This window comes from Stenella coeruleoalba (assembly GCF_951394435.1).
Source record: "Stenella coeruleoalba genome assembly, chromosome: 3".
NCBI lineage: Eukaryota > Metazoa > Chordata > Mammalia > Artiodactyla > Delphinidae > Stenella > Stenella coeruleoalba.
The window spans coordinates 126,319,735-126,335,983 of record NC_137148.1 but is presented as its reverse complement, the minus strand read 5'-3'; the positions used below and the strand labels follow the sequence as shown (position 1 = coordinate 126,335,983).

At 56.4% G+C, this 16,249-nt stretch overlaps 1 protein-coding gene across 2 annotated transcripts in view; it reads right to left on the bottom strand.

Annotated features, from left to right (window-relative positions):
* Positions 1–405: 405 nt before the first annotated feature.
* The window catches only part of SYNPO (synaptopodin), a 35,878-nt gene continuing 20,034 nt past the window's right edge, over positions 406–16,249 (bottom strand). The window contains exons 1-3 of one of the 2 annotated variants that reach the window (XM_079917577.1): positions 15,444–15,540; positions 7,515–9,853; positions 406–2,474 (exon numbers count right to left, since the gene is read on the bottom strand). In XM_079917577.1, coding sequence (XP_079773703.1) covers positions 1,785–2,474; positions 7,515–9,521 — 2,697 coding nt within the window. In that variant the 5' untranslated portion in view covers positions 9,522–9,853; positions 15,444–15,540 and the 3' untranslated portion in view covers positions 406–1,784. Of the gene's footprint in view, positions 2,475–7,514; positions 9,854–15,443; positions 15,541–16,249 lie in introns of those variants that run through there. The other variant, XM_079917578.1, reaches the window with a different exon arrangement.

Below are 16,249 nucleotides of genomic sequence, written 5' to 3'. Positions count from 1 at the left end.
AGGGGTCCCTGAAGCAGGTGGGGACTTCAGTAATGTGATCACTCATCACTGACAAGTTGGAGCACCCTCTCATCTTCCTACCAACAGGGCCTATGTTCCCAATCTTTAGGCCCTGGGAATCCTTTGGGATCAGTCCTTTATTCCAAAGCACCCCACCCTCACCCTGACTCCCATCCTAACCCCAGCTTGCCCTAGCCTCAATTAGGGGTTCCTGGTCTAAATCACCCTGAGGGATGGGTAAGTCTCCTCCTAACCCCAAAATCACCCTCTGTCCCTCATCTTTAGCAACATCCTGGTATCCTTTCACTTACATACATACCTTTGATCCTCAGCCAATTCCAGCCCCCCCCCACCACCGCCCCCCCACCCCCACACACTTAGTTTCCTGAAACTGATATTCTGAACCTCTAGAGGGCACCACCAGCCAACTCTGGAAACTATAGGACCGAGGTACATTCCTCCCTGTGTCCCTCCTGGGGATTGGAATCAGAGTCACTATAGCCTAAGGGACAGGCTAGGGCCTGCAGCCAGGCTCCCCAAGGTCACTGGGCACCAGACACTGGCTAGGCCAGAGTGTGATGGGAAAGAGATGAAGCAGAACAGGGCCCCATCATCTGGGCACAATATGGATGCTGGGGCCTGAAACTGAAGAGTGGAGTACTTCCTAAGGAACCAGAAACACAGGCAGACTCTGGTCTAACCCCTCACTCACCCACCCAAGCTCATCTCCCTAGCCAATCCTCCAGTACTGCTCTCCCTCCCTTCCTAATACTGTGGAATGCATTTCAGGACTGGAAGAGCCCCCAGAGGTCATCTGAGCCAGTCCATTCCCTACTGGAATCTCCTCTATGCATCCTGGCCACTGCTTGCATACCACCCATATCAAAGAACTCTTTGCCTCCCTCTTTCCAGATGGGCAACCTCAAACTCAGGGCTACCAGGTAAAGCCAGAGGATAACAGATAGCTCCGTATCAACTCTTCTCTGCCCGGCTCAGCTTTGAGCCCAGAGCCTGCCATGAAAGGGCCCGGAAGGGATAGATGGGTTGGAGACACCTATAGCATCATTCCTGGAGACACTGGGAAGCCTGAATTGGGATGGAGAAAAGCCTGAGAGGGATCTGAGAGGAGGAATCTTCCCTCCTCTTCTCTCCAGAGAAGCCAGCCGGGCACCTTGAGCTGGCCTGGGAGACCCTCTCTAAAGGTCACCATGGTAAAAATAGAGCTTGTCTGGGAAGGGATGGAAAACAGCTGCTCCTGCCTGGGACTTGGTGCCAGGGAGGCAGATGGTCAAGCCAGGGCCTGGACAAGGAACTCAGGCGTAGGATCCTCTGAACACACCCCTCATTTACCAGACTCCAGAGATCAGAGCCAGGAAGGGGGGGTGGGGCAGAGAGTATGGAACCCTGCAATGCAGCAAGTCTAGGGGTCCATACATACAACACCCTGCCTCTTCCAAGGCACTAGTGTGTGTGTACTGATAGAAGGGGTAATTTAGAAGTTTGGAGATCGCCTTGGCCAAAGCTCTATTAAACAGATGGGAAAGCTGAGGAGCAGAAGAAGGGTCTTTCCCACAATGACTGAATGACGGAGCAAGGGCTAGAACCCAAGCTTGGATCACCACCCCACCCCCAAGCCCAGAGCTCTCCTCCCCTGACCCCTTATCTCTGGGGCTATCAAAGAGGCCAGACCCTTGGGGACATGGTGCTGGGAGCTCCCAAGCCCCACGACACTTCTTCTGGCTCGGCTCTCCTGGGGCAGGGATGGGGTGTGGGCGGGGAAGCCTTTAGGTGGAGCAGGAGGCCTCCGTGGGTAGGTTGCCACGCTTGAGCCTCAGGCTGCCGTTCCATCCGCGGGGACAGATGTTGTAGCCGAGGATGCCGGGCGACTTAGCCCCAGAGTCCTCGGAGTCGAGGGACACATCGGAGTCCGTGGGCGAGCGGCGGTAGGGGAAGGGCCTGGGTCGCGCGGGCAGCGGGCTCCGGGGACTAGCGCAGGGCGAGGGCCCGGCGGGCAGTGGGCTCCGGGGGATGGGAGCGAACGTTGTCCCGGGGTCCGCGGCCTGGCCGGGTCGGGACGGCAGGGGCGAGCGCATGCGCGGCGGCGGTGGCGGCGGTGGCAGCGCTCTCGGCGGGGAGAAGGGCCGAAGGCTCTCAGCGCCCGCCGGCCGCGGGGAGGCGCTCTTGCGCCGGGCCGCGTTGATGATGTTTCGCGCCAGGAGCGCCTGCAGCTGGCGGCTGGGGGGCCGCGCCTCGGTCTCATGTCGCAGAGGGGATACGGAGCGCTCGCTCCACGAGGGGGACATGGGCGGCGGCGGCGGTGGCGGCGGCGGCGGCGGTAGCGGCGGGGGGCTGCTCAAGCTGCTCCCGCGGCCCGGCTCCCACGGCCCCGGGCTCACCCAGCCGTCCAGGCTGCTGGGGGGCCGGGACGCGCCCGGCGTCCAGGGCGGGGAGGTGGGCAGGCTCTCTCGGCGGTCCTGGGGAGAGAACAGAGAGGGTGGGGCAGGCGTTAGTGCTGGGCTCCTCTATACCGGGGTTTCAGAAGGGACCGAGTTGGCTGTGTCCATTGTACAGAGTCGGGAAGCCAGCGACCAAAGTCAGGTAGTGCCTGCAGAAAAACGCAGGTGCCCCAACTTTCATCTTTCAGGTGCTTGAACGAGCCCACGCTGCCTGCCCCTGCGCTTAGCAGGGAGGCAGATGACTGGCGGTTTAAGAACGCTCGCTTTGGAGACAGACCCCTTTGTTTACTGAATGAACTTGGGCAAGTTGCTTCAGCAAAAGAAGCAACTCGAAGCCCCTGGGCTGCAGTTTCCTCCTCTGTGAAATGGGAGTATAATATCAGCATGTAACCTATAGGATTGTTGTGAGGAGTAAATGAGATAACTTACGTCAAAGACTATCACAGTATGAGAAGGTTCCCTAGAAGAGAGTAGGTGCGCAATAGATGTTAGTTACCTTAAAGACATACTAGAATGATACACATGAAACTAACCAGAGTGCCTCTCTGTTAGGAAATGGGGTGAACAGGGCAGGGGACACAGCCACAGGAGTGGGAATAAGGCTTCTAATGTATTATATACTTTTTATATAAGTTTAAGGTTTTGAACCATATGGATATAATATCTATTCAAAAAATTACAAGCAAAAATATTGATCATTATTACTAAAGTTGGACTTAGGGAAAGGCCCTCTCTGTCTCAGTTCCCCTGCCATGTTGCCATGGTCACCTCCTAATTGTTCCTTGGACACCTTGAACAGGGAGGAGGTTCCCACTGACAGATGGAAACATAAAAGGAAGTTGGGTCGTTCCTCCCTAGGCAGCACACTCCCCTCGCTGGACTTCTTGCCAGCATGGGGTGGGGAGTGTGGGTTCCGTGAGGCCAAGTTGGTGAACCTCTGTGAAGTTATACACTGCTCTGCTATACACTATCATACCTGCTTCCTACCTCCTTAGGAACTTTCCAGTCTACAAAGTTCGGTCTCATCCTTACTCTCTCATCATATCCTCACAACAGCCTGGTGAAGTAGCTGGTATTATCACACCCATTTTACAGTGATGAAAATGAAGTTCAGACGTGTAAATAACTACCCGGTGTGTTCTGCCCCACCAGGAAATGTGTGTGACTATCTGTTGCTTAAAGGTGGGAGGCAGGCTTAAGCAGTTTGAACTGGTTTGAAAGTACAGGGCTTGGGGATCCAGGCCCAGCATGTATCTGCTAAACCATCCAGCTGTTCAGCCAATCAGATTCCAGCAACAAGCCAGTCCACTCAGTCTTCAATCCAAATTCACCAGCAGTCATCCCTCAGAGTCCAGAACTAGCCAGTCCATTCAGTGCCTCCTACCCAATCAAAATCTAGAACCTCTCATAAGATCCATTCTCTCATCCAATCAGTAACCAGCCGCAGCCAAGCCAGTCAGCTTCTCATCCAATCAGAATCTAATTTCTCCCAATCAAAAGGAAGCAATAAAGTACATGTATTCTCCAAACAATGCAGCAGCTACCAGATGAGCCCAGACTCAGAAATGGAGCCCTTTAACCTATAGAGGAACGTATAGCAGTCTGAACAGATTTTTCATGGGATTGGGAATGTTAGGAACCTCCCGGGGACATCCAAGGCCCCAATCATCAAGCAGGAAAGTTAAAGCTCAGCATGGGCTCCACCCCTTTTACTCCCAGGGTCAGAGTTGTGTATATGTGAGCCAGAGACACTGGGAGCTGCTGTCTGTGAGCCATCTCAGGAATCTTTCAGTGAGCCTGGCTGGGGGGAGCAGGGCCAAGGGGTCATGCTCCAAGTCCATCAACAAGCACTGAGGCAGAGCAACCAGGGCTTTCAGCCAGGAGCAAAGCAGGCTGGGGCAAGAGAAGCTGTGATAACTGTCTGAAATCTCCAAGGATGGTCTGCCTTTAGTGGCCACGAGGGGAAGGCTAGGGCCAGCAAGTGGAAGGAGTAACAGAATTTACTTCTCAGAATGCCTGGGTTGGAATGTTGGGGGCAGTGGTAAGCAGCTCCTCACCCTTTGGAGGTGGGCCAGGGCCTGACCTCATCGAAACTGCCATGTCTGGGTACTGACTGTGTGTGTGTGTGTGTGTGTGTGTGTGTGTGTGTGTGTGTTGGGGGGCGGGGGAGCAGTGAATAATACAAAAAGTCTGCAGGGAATCAGAATTATTCACTTTCTGAAAAAGTTCTCAATGTACCATATACACCAGAACTCCTTGGAAATGCACATGGGTGAAAATTCAGAGAGGAGCACCCACTTAACCCAGCACCGGACCCAAAGCAGGACACATGTGTGGGCTGAAGGTGCGAGTAGAGCAGAGTCAGACAGGAACTATCAGATCAAAGAGAGCTAGCTCCCAGACAGCTTCTGTAATCCTCTTGTTGCATGGAAGGGGAGACTGAGGCCCACGGGTTGTCTAAGGTCACACAAGGAGTCAGATGCAGATCTGGGCCCAGCACCCATTTTTCTGGCTCTTGATGGCCGTACGCTCCTCTCCACGAGGGCAGAAACTCATTTTATGCAAGAGCCCGGCGGTGATGACTGTGGAAAGTGGCCGGATTTAGATAATGGGGGCGATGGGGAGGTGGGGGGGGCGGCTGCTGAGGGAACCAGAAAGTATATATGCTCTGGCTAAAGGCACTTAAATACCACTTTTAAAGAATTCGAACAAACCTGGACCATAAGGGGCATGGGTTTTCCCCCGTGCTCTACAGGCTTTTTGGCCAAACTCTTAAGGAAGGAGAAAACAGAACATGATTTCCACAGGATTCTGGTTCCCTCAGTGCTGACCCAGGGAAGAGAGAGGGCAGCCCTCACTTTCAAGCCAGCACACATCTGTACCCATGGCAGATCCAGACACTCAGCAGATGCAGGCAACACGTGGACACACACCACAGGCTCACACGCCGTAACTAAGCAGTCCCACCCCACTTCTCAGGCCAGAATTGGGGAGGAGGGAGAGGGCCCTGACCACCAGCCAGTGAGTGTGGAAGAAAGAAAGAAGCAAGACAGATTTGAGGCAGAGTGTATTGAGAACAGGAGAGAAAACAAAGTTGAGGGAAGAGCTCAGCCAGCCTGATCACAGGAGCTGCAGGATGGAGGGTGGGCTCTTCCATTGCTGGCCCTCAGGGGTAGAAGGGAGCAGGGGTCCGGAACACGGGCTTCACTCTGCCCTGGGAGGGGTTTGGCGTGAAGGAGCCGAGCTCCCTCGCGACTCTCCTATGCATGCCCCCACGTTCTGGGCAGAATGAACTCACTGGGAAGGCACCCCCTGTTGCCATGGAGACAAGCCGAGAGCTCACGAAAACTGCGGGCTCAGCCCGGCATGGGCACCGCCTCCACCACCCCTCGCCCCTCTGGGGAGCCCAGAAATAGGGCTGGGAAAGAGAAAGTGGGTGGTGCTCGCCCCCGGTCTTGGGAAGCTTCCATCTGAATTCTGCCTCTTGCGTCTATGTTCTCTAACCCCCACAAAGTGTGGTTTGGGGGGGCTGCAGCACATCAAAGGTGTCAGAGGTGGTGAGGATCTCAGACTACCTGACTCAAAACCCTCACAGTATGATGGGGAAACTGAGACCCAAAGCTGCACATGGAGTCCATCTTTGAAAATCCAGATCTCCTTAGTCCCAGCCTTTTCTTCTAAACCTTAAGGTCTCCTTTGTCCCTTCCTTGAGCTGCTGTGCTCCTGCCCCAGCCCTTGCCGTGTTCCCACTGTCTCCAGGCAATCCTGAGCAGTCCCAGCCTAAATTTCTGATCTCCTGGCCTCCTGCTGCAGCTCATTCCAACCACACCCTCCCAAGGACACCCTTACATCTACTCACCATCTGTCCTATGGCAACTGTCCCATTTCCTTCCCCTCTCTTCCCAGGGGACTGTCTTATCACTTACAGGGCCTTTCTCCCAAAGCACCAGCCTGTCCTCTCATTCCTCACAGATTGTCCAGCTAGGAGGGCCCTCATCGTATAAATGAGAAAACTGAGGCACAAAAAGGGAAAGTGACTTGGCCAAAGTCGCACAGCAAACGGCAGGCTGAGATGCCTCTCTCCTTGCGGCCCCTTCCACTGCACATAGACGGCTGCTTTCAGTCGTGCAGATCTTGGCTGAGGTTGAAGGCAAAACAGCTGACGGATACACTGCTAGGGGCCTCTCTCCTAGCTGCACACCAACCTCTGCGCAGCCTCCTACAGGGCTCTCTGTCTCTCAGGGGTCCCCTGGGACCTCCCACATCCCAGAACGGTGAGGGCAAGCTAGGTCGAACCAGGACTGAGGTCTGGGATGAACTGCGTTAGCTGTCTCGAAAGCGGAGCTAGATGTTTGGAGCGGGCATGAAGGCAGCTGAGCAGAGGGCCAGGAAGAAGAGTGTCAGACAGCGGTGGTGGGCTGAGTCCTCATCCAGCAGAACCCGAGAGAAGAGAAAATGTGGAGGCCGAGGCAGAGGTCTCTGAAGCAGCGGAGAGGAAACAGTGTCCGGAAGGCAGAGGTGGGTGGAAGAGACAGACCTGCGGAGGCGAGAATCCAGCAAGAGGCAGAGAGTTGCCAGAGCTGGGGCCACAGTGAGGACGGCCCCACCGGGGTGGCTGAGGAGGCAGACCCTTGGCTGGCTGGTCCCACAGGCCAGGGCAGGCTCTGTATGCTGCAGAAGCCCCTCAGCAAGACGCTGGCATCCCTACAGCTCACCAAGGCCAGGTGAAGCCCCCCAGCCTCGTTAGGGCCTGCCAAGGGAGTTCTCTCTCCGTGACCCTCCTCCCCCTGCAGTGGCAGACTTCAGATCCCTCAGACATGGAGTCGAACCACTCTGTGGTAGGGAAGGGGCGGCTGCAGCTCAGAGAGGGGAGGTGACTTGCCCGATGTCACAAAGCTAGCTGGTGGCAGCATCAGCCCTTGAGACCTGAGTCCCCATACTCCTGACTCAGCCCTGTGCCACTTCCTGCTCTCCATCCAGCCCTCGGAGAGCGGGCTCTGACAGGCAGCGGGATCCCTGTGGGGTCCATTACTTGAAGCAGAAGGAGGGCTTCCACACCTGAGCCTCGATCCCGGCATTCCGGGTGGAGAAGGAGGGCCTGGGGGCTTGCTTGGCTCGGGGAGACCACGCCCTGGAGGGAGACACGGGTGAGACATCACTGCTGTAGGTAGGGCTCAGGGCAGTGGGCTGGAGGCCATCCTGGCCGGGGGAGGAGCGGGAGGGCCGAGGCAGGGCAGGCGACGGTGGGAGGGCCGCCTTGGGCAGGCTGGGTGCCAGGTCCAGGGAGCTCGGCTTGGCAGGCGAGGCGGCTGTGGGCGAGGACTTGGCAGGTTCCTTGATGGGTGAGAGGACAAAGAGCGAGGGCCGCAGCTGGCAGGGCGGCTGCCTGGAGGGCTCCGGGCGCAGGACCCCGTTCTCAGGCAGGTAGCCGTGATAGAGGGAGGCAGGCGGGGTTCGAGCGGGGCTTCGGGACGCCACTCGGAAGCCGCCGGGTGCGTGGGTGGGGTACTTCCAGCACGAAGGCAGGGACATGGTGGGTGAAGGGCAGCGGGCCCGTTCCGCGTGGCCCGAAGACTCGATGACGTACTTCTCCATGCGGGACTGCCGGCGGGCGTAGAGCTCGGCCCCCTTCCCAGAGGCCTCGGAGAGGTTCTGGTTGGGTTTGGGCTTGGGCTTGGCCTGGATACGCGGTGACTTGAGGCATGAGGCCCACTCGGGGACAATCTCCTCGGCACCTGCGGGGCTGGCCCTGTCCCGGGGTGCGGGCTCCTGCTGGAAGTTGGAGGCCTCGGCCCCCAGCGCAAAGGGCTCCTCCTCCACGCCCATCTCCCCCTGGTCCCTCTGCCTCCGCTTCTCGTCCGCTGTCTGTACCAGATCCAGCAGGTCCGGATTCGGGGTCACCTTGGGCTTCTCCACGAAGGTGAACATGGATTTCCGGCTGCCCCTGCGGGCCATCGACTCCTCCAAAATGCCCGTCTTGCTGGCAGGAACCGCCTGGCCCTTTAGATGAGAAGGCTTGGGGTCGGAGCTGGGGTACAGGGCAGAGTAAGAGGGGGGAGACCTAACCCGGGAAGTCAGGGGGGCTGTGGACAAGGTCTCGGCATAGGTTGGGGGCGGGGTGAAGTTCCCCAAGGGGCGTCTCTCCAAGGCGGGGCTTCGCTGTGCCACGGGCCTCCTCTCCAGCATGGGGCTATGGGACATGATGTGTCTCTGTGGCCGAGGGCTCCTGTCTGCCACGCTGGGGGGCCGGGGAGCGGGGCCCTTCTCTCCAAGATGTCGTCTCTCTACCATGGGGCTTCGTTCCATCTGGCTCGTGCCGCCCGGTGCCTGAATCCCAAAGGGCCTGGCCGTCCTGTTGACCACAGATGGGGGCTTGGCCAGCGTGAGGTGGACCTCACTGTACAGTTTGGTGGGCGTGGTGGCAGCTGCCCGCCCGGACATCTCTTGTTCTGTGGATGCCACTGGGGCACCAAGCTGGATATCGATGAGCAGGGAGCTGGACACGAAATCTGGGGCTGGGGACCTGGAGCTGGAGATGGGAGTCACTTCTCTGGAGAAGGTGCTGGTGGTGGTAGGTGGAGCCGATACCTTGTCAATTAGCAGGGTGCTGGATCTCACCTCCGCGGCTGGCTCCTGGGGTTGCCCACCAGCACACGGGGTGCTGGGTTTGAAATCTGGCACCGCACCCTTCGGCGGGAGCTGTGCCTGTGAGGAATTCTGCTGGACGCTGGACAGTGGCAGGCTCTGCGGGGTGACAGTTGCCGGTGGGTTCTGATCGACATCTGTGGCTGGCAGGTTGTGGTTGCTGTTGGAAGCTGGCGTGATGAGCGTGGCGCCGGGTGAGGGAGGGTTTTGGCTGGCATCTGTGGCTGGGCTGTGGACCTCCGCCGGAGGTGGAGTTGGGGGTGTCTGCTGGGCTTCTCGGTTCTGGGACAGGTGGAGCCCATTGGCCGTCAGCAGGGCCGCGTTCTCCTTTAAATAAACCACCAGTGGTACCTCCTCTTCCTCACTGGCCACCTTCTCCAGGTGCCGCAGCAAGTTGGCTTCCTCTGAGGAGCCCTCCATGCTGTGACCAGGGACCCCTGTGTCAGCGCTCTGGCAGGCGGGGTTTCTCGGAGGGCCTGGTTCAGGGAGGGAGGTGGGACTCAGGCTGAGCCCTGGGGCATGGCCTGTGGGGCTGGCGGGGGGCACCCTGAGGGACTCCTGGCCGGGCTTCTGTCCCCTCTGGCCGTGGCTCTCCAAGGTGAACTCGTTCACCCTCTGCCGGCGCCTGTTGAAGAGCTGGACGCCGCGGGAGTTGGAGCTGGGAGGGGTGGTCAGCTGGGCTGCGATCTGCTGGCTCCTCGCCTTGGCCTCTTTTAGATCCTTCTCGGTGAGGCTAGTGCTCCGGCCCAGCGCTGCAGGAGGGACAGAGGCCGAGTCAGCAAATGGGATTGCAGAGCCACAGGGGTACACACACAGACAGACAGATGGTCACCCATGCCCCACTACAGATGGCCTTTTCCTCCGGAATTTGATCTTTACTCACCGTGTCCTAGAATCTCCTCATAAAGATCCCTGAGCCAACCATCATGGCCCAACTCAAATAGCCATGTAAAACCTCCCCTGATTACCCTTTTAGTATTAACTGCCCCTTGTTTGGATTCCCGCTGAAGGTTGCTGACATGGCATTTACCAAACTCAGCAAGAACACCTCACCCTAGCAGTCAAGGCCCCACTCCATCTCGGACTCATCTTGTGCCACCTTTCTCTCTCACTGGGCTCTTCCTGGCTGGCTTTCTGTTCCTTGAAAATGCCAAGTGTGTTCCTGCCCCAGGGCCTTTGCACTTGCTGTTCTCTCTGCTTGGAATGATCTTTTCCCAAGTGGCATTCCATGTTGGTTCCTCATCGCTCAGGACTCACGTGAATGTCACCTCTCTGGAGGGGCCTTCCTCTATAATCAGCACCCCCCCCCCAACCCATCTCTTTGTTTTGTTTTCTTCATAGCATTCAACACAATTCAGTATTCTCTTCTTTACACGTTTCCTTGTCTATTATCTGTCTCCCTCACCTAGAACGCAAGCTCTAAGGGGGAACTGAACTTGCTTGACTTGTTCATCCCTCTAACCCTAGCCCCTAGAATAGTGCCTGGCAAAAAGTGGGCACTCAGGAAGCATTACTGAGGGCATGAATGAACCTGCAGGATATTCATATGCCTAAGTGCATATCTTAGGGCCCTTTACACTTTCAAACTCATAGTACAGTCATTTCTTAACACTAACACTTCCTCTTTTTAGAATAGGTAATACATTTACATGGACTGAAATTTTTTTTTTAACTTAAAAACATAAAAAAGTATACAGTAAAAAATGTCTCTCTACCTCTACCACAAATCAGGTAACAACTGTTAATAGTTTCTTCCAAGTCCTTGCAGAATTTCTTACCATTTTCATTTAAACAATCATTGAAAAATTCTCATACTTTAATGTTATAAAAGTAATAAATTGGGCTAATTTCAGCAGTGACTCTACTAGAACATTGCATTACCTCATTTTATCCTCACAAGAACACTAGGACACAAGCATTACTTGCTCCCTATTTTACAGAAGTGGAAAATGAGGTCTGGAGTCTTGTAAGTAACTCACCCAAGATCATACAGCAAAGGGTGGCAAGGCTGGAGTCAGATCAGAACCACTTCTCTCTGGGTCCACAGTGCATGCTCAAGCTGCCTGCTTGTCCCAAAGGTCCCTTTGGGACATATAGGGGACAGAGTCGGTGGGAGTCGGGGTTCAGTCTGGGGCTGCAGGCTAGGACCGGAGTCTGGGGCCTGAGGTCAGGGATCAGGCTGGGGGTCAGGCCCTATTAATCTGTAAGTTGACTACAGGCAACCATTTCTTTCTATATCACCAGTGCCCGGCTGGCACAGAGTCAGTGTTTAATTTGTGCTTATTGAATAAGGAATGAAGGAATGGACGCATGAACAAATGAACTTACGGACAGATGGATGGGACAGCCTGTGGCCGGGCTAGCAGCTCAGTCGGTGGCTGGGAAAATTCCTCCCTTTGTCACCCCACCCCCATCGAGGGAAGCTAATTAGTTCTAGAGGAATCTGACCCTGCCCTTCCTCCTATCTTGCCCTCATTAGCACTGGCCATGACATGCTGAGTGGGTCTCCAGGGACAGTTTTTCTAGGAATCTTGCCAGCGAGGCTCAGAATTCATGGACTCTCAGAGCTGGGAGGGCCCCTATAGAGGAGCTGTTTCACTACCACCCCCATTTTATAGATGAAGAAACCAAGGTTCGGAGAGCGGTGCAGGGTAGAGCTCACACTAGGGTCAGCGGGGAGGCCCACACAGGACAGAGTGGCTGCCGACAGCTGCTTCACTGGGACCAGGCCCAGCAGCCACAGGCTGTCTGGCCCCAAGCTCCTTCTTCCCTCCTCCCATCACGACCTGGCTCCCCACCACACACACCTGTGGCCACAGGTCCAGAACAGTGACAGCACACAGCCTGCCCCATGCGCCCCTGACGCCTGCTTCCTCCTGGTAGGGCTCTTCTCCTGCCTGGATCACCCCATGATGAAGGCTTTGGGGGTTGGGCCAGGCTGCTCCCCTGTGGGGAACTTAAGTAGGGGACAAGCCAGCAACACAGGAGGAGTTGCTCAGCTCATGTGATGTCCATCTCCTCTGGTCTGCTTAGAAACCAAGCCTCCCGGCCCAAATCCAGGCTCTGCTATTTGCTAGCTGTGTGACCTTGGCAAGTTACTACGTCTCTCGGAGCCAGTTTCCTTAGCTGAGAAGAAGGTAATAAAAGCACTGACAGGGGCTTCCCTGGTGGCGCAGTGGTTGAGAGTCCGCCTGCCGATGCAGGGGACACGGGTTCATGTCCCGGTCCGGGAAGATCCCACGTGCCGCAGAGCGACTGGGCCCGTGAGCCATGGCCGCTGGGCCTGTGCGTCCAGAGGCTGTGCTCCGCAACGGGAGAGGCCACAACAGTGAGAGGCCCGCGTACCGCAAAATAATAATAATAATAAAAATAAAAGCACTGACATTAGGGTTAGGAGGCTACACTGAGATCGCGGATGCCAGGGGGATTACTGTCATTCAGCCCAAGTAGAGAGGACCGAGGGCTCATGCTACTCTGGGATGGAGTTGACGGTGACCCCACGTGACACCCTGGAAGGGGTCAGCGCTTCTTCTAGCAAAGGAGATTCACCCTACAGATCATGGTCCTGAGAGGGGTGACTGTCTTAAGGTCACAGAGCAGGGGATTCTAGAGTTATTGGGAGGCAGGGATCATTGCCCCAAATCACAGAACCTCAGAATCTCAGAGATGGCTGTCACCGGGTCCAATCCCCCACACAATTCCTGCGTCCCTAAAGCCATGTCCCTGCGTGTACAAGCCTCTGTTTATACCCTCAACTGACAGGGAGCTCACTACCCTGAAGATGTACCTTCTGCTAATTAACATTCTTTCTTTAGCTATAAAGTCACTCCTCATATTAACTCCCACCTCTTGACATGACTCTGCCCCTCACCGCCACACAGATAAAGAGCTTTCTCTTTGCAACCTGACAGCCCTGCAGAGACTCAGGCACAAATCACATCCCCACGGGGCACGGTCAGGATGAACATCCCTGGTCCCACCAGTGGCTCTTATGACCCAACTGCAGCCATCGGAGCTCACACTGATTGGGCTCTTACTGTGTACCCGGCTAGCGGGTTCCCACAGTGCCAGGCTCCCAGAAAGGGCTTCAGTGTTTGTGTAACTCAGACCTCCCAAATCCCTGCACTTTTCTCTTTTTTCTCTTCGCCTCTCTGCTTCAGTCCTATCCCAAGGTTGGTTCTAAGGGCCATGGGGCTATAAAATGCTCCAGTGTCAGAGAGTGAAGGGCCCTCAGGGATAAGCTGGCCTGGGAGGCTTTAGAGAGGGAAGGGGTTGCAGAGGAGGCCATGGGCCAAGACCTAGTCTGCTGACCCCCAGCCAGGCTGGGAACGTTCCCCACGCTGTTGTTCTGGGACAAGAGGAACCCAGCAGAAAACGCCAGGGGGTGAGAGAGCCCTGCCTCCGAGGGAGCTCCCGTGCCCCCCATCCCAGCCTGCAATGACTCCACGGAAAAGGAATTTGGCAGGAGGCTTGGACCAGACCCAGCCAGCAATCCAGATGACTTTTGCCACCCTGCACAAACAAAGCTGGGAGAAGGGGGGCTGGGCCAACTACGGGCATCCCAGAGTCCCCCACTGCAGGGTACTGGGGGTGGCAGCTCCATTCAAAGTTCCCCAGACTAGGGAACTGCCACCTCTAGTGATGCCCCAGCCAGGTGGGTCCAAAATTGTGGTCCCTGGTGTCAGAGAGGCAAGAGGTGGCCAAGGGCCACAGGGGAGAGGCCCCTTGCTGAGCCCCCAATCTGCTTGTCTGCAGCCTGCACCTGTACAAGTCCTAACACCCCCTCTTCCCTCAGCCTCTTCAGGGCTGGTCCTTGAAAGTCCCACCCTGGACAATGGGTGAGGAGTTCTGAAGACCGGCCTTCCAGAGATGGAGGGGTGAGGGCAGACTCAAGGAGGAGCTGCGCAGCGTCAGGAGACCTGGGTCCAACAGGGTTAAATCCCTAAGTGGGGAAGGCGGACAGGAAGCCCTGAGTACAGCCCTTCGAATGAAGATCGCAGTGGGTGCTATAATTAGCGAGCCCTCACTACTGCCCCGTATAAAGTGCTGTGCCACGCACTGTAGCCCCATCGTCTTGTTCGATCCTCCCGATGACCCTAAGAGATAGGTACTAGCGCTCTTCCCAGTTTGCAGATGAAACCAGAGCTCAGAAAGACCTGCCCAGGGTCATATGACTTTTAAGTAGCAGAGCTGGGATTCAAAACTCAAAATCTGGCTTTGCTGAATCTCATTTCTTAACCGCCCTGCCTTCCGGATCCTGACTCCGGTGGGAGGGGCACCCACAGAGACTCTGGTGCTCCTGGATGCTGGTCTGAAGAGCCCTCTGTTTCCACATCTCGTGATCAGTGCCCGCGGCAGTGCCCTCGCCTCTTCATATTCAGCTGTCCAGAGCAACTCATGCTTTGTCGTCCTTCTTCCTCTCGGGAGAAGAGCTGATAAACGCATTGTGACTAAGGTAGAGATGACTGCTAGGACATAAAAAACTAGTGGAGTAGAAAGAGCACGGTGTGGGGAGTCAGGAGACCTGAGTTCAAGTGGTGCTCAGGCAGGGTATATAAGCCCTCTCTCCCACCCCATTACTTCTGTAGGCAGCTGCCTGTCCTGCCGGCCATCAGGCCTTTTGGACAGAGGATCCAGAGGAGGGAGGCAGGGCAGGGGAACGGAGGCCAGAGCAGAAGGTCAGGACAGGGAGAGAATTCAAGGAAATTCTTCTTCACACGGCTGCCGTCAATGGGAGTGCCCAGGGCCCGGGCAGGGTGGAGTGGGACAGGGAGCCAGAGGTAGGAAGAGAGACTGGCTGGAGACGGCCCATTGTGGCTGCCTGGGAGTCTTGGCAACGGGACAGGTAAACAGGCTGGGATAACTGCCCCCCTGGTGGGGTCAGGAAGGAACCAATGGCTGGCTGCTGCACAACCTCGGCCTCGGCCGGGGGCAGGAAGATGAACTGGACCTGAGTAATGGCCTGACTACCTTGCCAGCCCCTGCCCCGCATCCTCCCTGCTGAAAGGAGGAAATGACACAGCCTCCTTTCCCTGGGGAGTTCTCCATCCATGCCAAAGTCCTGGTGAGTGCAACCTGACTGAGTCCCAGCAGACTGCCAGGCCTCCTTGCAGAGAATAATTCATACCAAGGTGGGAAGGACTGCCAGACACGGGAGATGCACAGGAATGGAAGTGAAGAGCCCCAGACCTAGCTCCAGCCTGGCCACCCACCGGCCGGCAGAAGTCATGGCACGCCTCTCCCTTAATGCCCAGGGGGAACTGAGACCACAGGAGGATGCTGTATGCCCTAAGTCACACACCCCAAACCACCAAGGCACCTCTGAGTGCTCGCTTTACTCACTCCGGCTGGGTCCTCCCTGCAGCCCAGCTTCCCTCCGGATGCTGAGCCGGCCTTGCTTCTCAAAGCCTCCGCGAAAGGCAGCCAATCGACTAGCTGACACAGAGGAAAATCCCACGTTGACGGCAACGCGGAGGAGCTGGATGTGACTTCTCTCCTCCACAGATGACTCAGCCTAGCTCTTTATCAGGAAAACCGATTTCGCAACAGCCTTTTAAATGGTCCCTCCGCCCCCAGTCTCTCCCCCGACAATCTACCCACCCCACGCTGCCAGATCCGTCTTCCTCCTGCCTGGCTCCGCTCTGTGTCGGGCCTCTCTCCTCCTCTCCAGGACATGGGGGCTCAAGCAGCCAGTCCTCGTCCTGGCATTGAGGGTCCCTGACGTCAGGGTCTGCCCGAGAGCTCGCTCACCTGCTCCCTGCGCCCTCAGCAACGGTCAGAGGGAGTCCAGCGGCTCGTGGTGCCACGCCTGCCCTGCGAGTTCCAGCCTCCGCTGTGGGTTTGCGCCCATCTCTCCACCCGAAACCCGTCTCTGTCTCCTATCCTTTCTACACGCTCAATCCCCAGATCATCAGTGTTTTATCTGCACCGCTTAATAACCTCATCACTTGGCAGATTATTTGTTTTAGTCAGAGTTTTCACCGGGGCGTGCTCACCACATGCCCCGTGCCAGGCCCTGGCTTCATTAACAGCAGCCAGGAGGTCAGCAGTCCCCTCATCTCCATGTTAGAGGAGAAACGGGCTCAGAGAGGTGAAGTGACTTAAGTGGTACAGCTAGCCAGAGGCAGAGTTGGGATTCGAACCCAGGG